Source organism: Rana temporaria, chromosome 13 (assembly GCF_905171775.1).
Source record: "Rana temporaria chromosome 13, aRanTem1.1, whole genome shotgun sequence".
In the NCBI taxonomy this organism is placed as follows: Eukaryota; Metazoa; Chordata; class Amphibia; order Anura; family Ranidae; genus Rana; species Rana temporaria.
In genome coordinates this window covers 72999518-73006082 of record NC_053501.1, presented here as the reverse complement: position 1 = coordinate 73006082, position 6565 = coordinate 72999518, and the positions used below count along the sequence as shown (strand labels likewise).

The window sequence follows — 6565 nt, the reverse complement described above, 5'->3', positions numbered from 1 at the left end:
GATCATTAGTACAGCGCTTCCGAGAGCCGATCAGGACAGTTCATCCGATTTTATTTATTGCACATGCACGAAAAATTTTTTCGGACAATGCCAGATTGTCCGATTTTCATATAATCAGTACAGCTGTCGTTCGAAAATGCAATACAAATGCATTACAACACATGACATCACTTCCGATTTTTTATTCTGCCGTATGAGAATTTTCGTGACTTTAGCAAACTCATCAGATTCGACGAAGCTTAGTATACAAAAAAAAACTGACGATCATTCGTCCGATAATCGGATTGTGTGTACCGGGCATAAGATCCTACTGATAAGGAAAATTGACCAAAGCACATATTTAACACTATACCAGTTGTGTTTGCTTCATCTATCCAGCTTGGTCAAAGGGAAATTTGAATAGTATAAATACTCCTACATATAGCCAGGTGTTTGACATGGAGACAACTTTGCTGGGCTAGTTGTGAAGTTTTTTTTTTTGCTGGGTAAATCACACAGACAAGTTTTAGAAGAATTGTGGTTCCAGATACACATTTTATTTCTAGAATATTTTTTTATAATTTTTTTGTAGATAAGCTAGGTATTGTCTCTACACTTGTTAATAAATATCTTTCAAAAGACAAAATAACAAAGGGAGCAAATAAGAGTTCATAGTTAGGGTTAACATATACTTTAAACATTTATTGGCAGTCACCTCATTGATATCGGCATTCTGTAGACCAAGGGTATTCCTTCCCCAATTAAAATGTGTGTACATAAATCCGATGTGAATTTGGTCGGACAAAGGTCCGATCGTGTGTACGGGGCATCATGCCCCGTACACACGAAATTCTGAAAATCGGACGACAGAACGTCCATTTTTTTTTTTTTGTGCATGCTAGTCGTATATCGAACCTGAAGAGTTTACCAAAGTTACGAAAATTCTCGTACGACAAAAATCGGAAGTGATGTTATATGTTGTAATATATTTGTATTGTATTTTCGGACTACAACTGTACTGATTAAACGAAAATCGTACGATCTGGTATTGTACGAGAGAGATTTTTGTGCATGTCCGATAAAATAATATCGGATGAACTGTCGTGATCGGCTCTGTACTAACGATCCGATTATAGTACGATTGCGTAGAAATGGGTATTTTTCATACGATTTTCATTACTGTGCATATTTTTTTATATATTTTTTTTGGAGATAAGCTAGGTATTGTCTCTACACTTGTTAATAAATATCTTTCAAAAGAAAAAATAACAAAGGGAGCAAATAAGAGTTCATAGTTAGGGTTAACATATACTTTAAACATTTATTGGCAGTCACCTCATTGATATCGGCATTCTGTAGACCAAGGGCATTCCTTCCCCAATTAAAATGTGTGTACATAAATCCGATGTGTGTAAAATGTGTGTACATAAATTTGTTTATATAATAACACATTGAAAATAATTAGTCCAAAATGATGCATTGCACATTTGCAATGTTTTTTTTTTTTTTTTTTTTCAATAATAATGTATGTTAATTACATTTGCATGCTGCAATAAAAAAAAAAAAAAACGAAATATTGCTTAAAAATCAATCCAAATGTATTTTGTTATTTTATCAATCGATTCATGTTAAATATAGTTAACCAACATATTATTGCTACAATTAAGAGATATTAAAAGTTGTTTACAAGAGTGCAAATGTTATCATTTCTGTACAAGCTCTACTAATTAGAATTGTACAAAAAGACAACAGATTTAATGTGACAATTAATATGTATAAACAAATCAATATTTGTTTAAAACTGTTCTGAAAACCAATTCTGGATCATCCCTTCTAAATTTAGTGGAACCCGACCAAGACATTTAATATAATTTATCAATCATCAGTTTACAGATGTCTCAGCGAATTATCAAAGAGAAATGCAGGGATCAAGGTCGGGACAGAAGGGACACTCACAGGATCCAAAGCCTTTTTTGTTTAAATATTTGTATTGGTATTTCAGAAGAAATCATACAATAAAGCAATACATATGTGAAAATACATCAAGACAAACAGTAGATGAAATGGAGTGGATCAACAATATCCACTGAACTTGTACTCCTGTCTCAGAATTTCAAGCCTGATTCTTTTCTGATTTTTTTTTTTTTTTAATGAATTATATTATGTTCTGTTGTGTTTCTTGATGCCAGGCAACCAACATATTGCAGTATATTATAGATACGGCATATATACCGTATATTAAACCTCATATCTAATTTTTTAAACAATAAATAAACAAATGCCCTATACACAAATATAGGAATACATGAATAACATGTGATTGATTACAGGCATACCCTACTTTTAAGTACACAATGGTATTTATTTAATAAATAATATTAAATAATAGTATTTATTATTAGCTGGAAAGTGCAAAATCAGTCTCACTTCTGCATAGAAACCAATGGGCTTCCAGGTTTTATTACCAAAGCTTAATTTAACAAGCTGGGGTTAGAAGCCCATTGGTTTCTGTGCAGAAGTGAGCCTGAGTTTGCACTTTCCAGCTAATAATAAATAATATTATTTATTAAATAAATCCCATTGTGTACTTACAAGTGGGGTATGCCTGTATATATATATATATATATATATATATATATATATATATATATATATATATATATATATATATATATATATATATATATATATATATATATATATATATATATATATATATATATATATATATATCCTATCTATGTAAATGACCGGTATTAGACAATTGTAGTGTATAGAACTATAGCTCGCTGTCATATGATTTTTGTATGATGGGGACACTTGTCCCTAGAGATCAGCATTGTCACAGTGTCACCATCCAGCACTACTTTTATACAAGAGACGAACATCTAAGAACATATATATCAAGGAACAGTTGAATGTGTGAAATGTAACACTATCACCTTATCGTATCCTTTGCTGGTACATGATACACAATAGAATAATCTTTCTTTTAAACTGATAATGCAAAGCAATATAAAGCAATATAAAATGTTTTAGTAAACTACTGCTGTAATTATGAAATCGTTCTCAGTGCATCTAATAATACAGATTTACTGGTCACTATAGATCACTGGTCACTATACATGGATTTTCAGGACTTAGTGGTATAAATGACTTTGTAGGAGATGGAATGCTGTGTATAGCGCTGACAGTGTGGAAGCGCAGCAGGTAATGAGGCGGGCGGGCTGCACGGTGACTCCCCGGACTCCGCCTGCTGCTCACGCTGGAAGCAGAGCTGGCTGACTCAATGCCCCACCACCAGCTTACATGCATAGAACAAAGCGACCGGGGACTTCCTATGGTGGAACTACAAGTCTAAGAATGGAGAAGTATCTGCCAGCAGCAGGAGAAGGAGTTATTGCTTCTGGTATACTAAAGATGTCACCATTTGTTCCAGTCTGCCCAATACAAAGAACACTGACCACAGACTGGCATGGTTCTGGAGACTGCTGGCAGTAATCCTTTCCTGGAAAGCCGATGGGAGTTCGCAAAGCTTTACAATGCGATGACTTCGCTTGCTGCATGCTTGCGGGCTCTCACAGTCACTGTGTATGGAACAGGCTTCAGAGACAGACCACTGATACAGTCCATGGTCAGTTCTTCTTTGGGGTTGGCATGGAAAGACAACTGATGAAGCATGATGGTGGTGAAGAGAAACATCTGCAGCATGGAAAGCTGATCCCCAATACATCTTCGCTTCCCCATGGAGAAGATCATCACCCCATTGGTAAGATCTCTATCTAGATGTCCATGTTCATCCAGGAACCTCTCAGGGTCAAACATTCCAGGGTTCTTCCATGTGGTCTCATCGTGGTTTACTGACCACTGGTTGACAAAGACCACAGTGTCCTTGGGTATGCAGAAGCCATCAATGATGACATTGCTGGTGGTGGAGTGTGGGATGGTGAGGGGTACAAAGCTACTGAAGCGCAGAGCTTCATAGATGAAGGCTTGCACATAGGACAAGTGGGCTTTGTCCCCAGCAGTGGGCAGCCTGTCCTGACCCACCACTCTGCCAATCTCTTCTTGTATCTTCTGCTGGATGTGGGGGTATTTAATGAGTAAGAGTATGATCCAAGCCAGAGCTGTAGAGTTGGTGTCCTGACCTGCACCTAGAAGATCTGTCACAGTGCCCTCCACATAGTCTTTGCCCAGACCAGCTCCTGACCCATGTTCTATAACCCCTATGAAGGCATCGCTCATGTCTCTGGTGACCTCAGCTTGGTAAGTCTCTCGGTGCTGGGTGACTTTACTTTTCACAAAATCAAAGAACTCCATGTTCAAGTCTATGAAGCTGCGGTAGAGGCTCCTCACAGGGTTGGGGAAGGCTTGGAGCCAGGGCATGATGTCCACTAGACTTCCAGCACCCACTGTTTGCCCAAATTTGTCATTTCTTCCAACCAAGGCTTTGAACTCCTGGTCATCATGACTATAACGTTTCCCAAAGCACAAAGCACAGATGACATTGGCCACAGCCACAGTACACTCATGGTAAGGGTCAAAGAACTGACCTCCAGAACTTAGATCCATGAAAACCTGGATCAGGTCTTGGACTTCTGATATTACATGCTGTTCAAATTGCTGTTTGGTTTCTGCATTGATGGTGGAGAATGCCCTTAGGGTTGAGTGGGCTATTCTCTTTTGAATCTTCCATAGGTCACTGTAGCCACCAAAAGCCATACTCTTCCCTCCAGATATCATTTTGAAGGATGTGAAATTAGGTCTCCCTGCAAACTCTGAGCTGTGCTTCACCAGAGCTTCTCTGATGGTGGAGCTTCCATTTAGGACCACAATGTCATGGCTCCCCAGTCTGATCTGAAACACATTGCCATACCTCTGAGCCATCTTACAGAAGGTAAGGTGAGGTGTTTGTCCTAACTGCATGGCATTGCCCACAAAAGGCCAGGGGAATGGTCCAGGAGGGCTCCTTTTCTGCCCATGGCTTCTTACCCACATGCAGGCTTCCAGGCAGACTAGAAATACAAATGAGAACATCAGGGCTGGTTGCACACTGCCCTTCCATCCTTCCCATGGTCCTTCTCTTCCTAAGGTGTCCATTCGATCTTTCTAGGTAATTTCTGGATCCTTTTAATCAATGGTATGAAGTATCCATATGCCTTTCTTTTAGCTGTTGGGTTGCTTGTCTTGTCTGTTTTTCTTGGAGTTTAACTGCTCCTTGTAGATACCAACTTTATTAACTGCTCATTAATATTAACCCTGTATCTAGCTGCTGTATGTTAAAATGCAAGTGTCTGTCTTTTACTTATAGTAAGTAACTATGAAAGGGGCAGAACTTCTCCCCTCCCATTCTGGAGGTCCCAACATCTTATCCCTGCCCCACAGAACACTTTGGCACGTGCTCTCATTTTACAGGAACCTCTAGGCATTTAATTCGATGCAACAGTAATAAAAGGAGGAAATGTTAATAGATTGAGGAAAACCAATATGCAATATATTCACCTGCAGCCATGAACCTGGGGGACTGGAAGTACTGTAAAACCTTGGTTTGGGAGCATAATTCGTTCCAGAAACATGCTTGTAATCCAAAGCACTTGTATATCAAAGCATTTTTTTACAGGGTATAAAAGAGAAGAGAGGCGCATCTAAGTGTAGCTAAATGTTGTACCTTCAATAAATGTAACCATATTGCTACACTTAGAGGCTCCTCTCTTCTTTTTTATACTCAGTTGTGACATGACGCTACTCTTATATCAAGACATCGCTTGTATATCAAGGCAAAATTTATTAAAACATTTTGCTTGTCTTGCAAAACGCTCTCAAACCAAGTTACTCTCAAACCAAGGTTTTACTGTAGTGTGTAACTGCTCAGAGTGGACCATTCTATGGCCCAGATTCTTAAAGGACTTACGACGGCGCAGCGCCATGTACGCCGTTGTAAGTCCTAATCTGGCCCGTCGTATCTATGCGACTGATTCTTAGAATCAGTTACGCATAGATATCCATTAGATCCGACAGGCGTAAGTTTCTTACGCCGTCGGATCTTAAGTGCATTTTTTTTTTGGCCCGCTAGGTGGCGCTTCCGTTCGAGATCCACGTTGAATATGCAAATTAGCTATATACGCGAATTCCCGAACGTACGCGCGGCCGACGCAGTAAAGTTACGATGTTTACGTTAGGCTTTTCCCGGCGTATAGTTGCCCCTGCTATATGAGGCGCAGCCAGAGGCGGACTGACCATTGAGTCACTCGGGCACTGCCCGAGGGCCCCATGTCACTAGGGGGCCCCATCAGGGTTGCCAGGCTCAGTAAAACCAGGGACAGTATGTAAAAATCTGTGTTTTTTTAGATCTGTCCCTGATATGTCCGAAACCGACATGCTTTTGATGTGAAAATCCCGAGATTTTAGCTGCCCCGCCTCTGTACTGCCTCCTGAAGTGGTGGCCATCTGTAAGCCCGGGGGCCCCATAATCTTCTATTGCCCGGGGGCCCCATGAGTTGTCAGTCCGCCCCTGGGCGCAGCCAATGTTAAGTATGGTCGTCGTTCCCGCGTCGAAATTTATAAAAGTTACGTCGTTTGCGTAACT

General features: G+C 39.6%; 1 protein-coding gene across 1 annotated transcript; it reads right to left on the bottom strand.

Annotated features, from left to right (window-relative positions):
- Positions 1–2689: 2689 nt before the first annotated feature.
- Positions 2690–5281, bottom strand: LOC120920037 (cytochrome P450 1B1-like). Its single transcript, XM_040331945.1, has one exon. It carries the CDS (start codon positions 5077–5079, stop codon positions 3517–3519), a length of 1563 nt encoding a protein of 520 aa, XP_040187879.1. The 5' UTR covers positions 5080–5281; the 3' UTR covers positions 2690–3516.
- Positions 5282–6565: the final 1284 nt, after the last annotated feature.

Excerpts from the sequence above, each read along its gene's own strand:
- LOC120920037 (XM_040331945.1), bottom strand. The coding sequence starts at position 5,079 with ATGGACACCTTAGGAAGAGAAGGACCATGGGAAGGATGGAAGGGCAGT.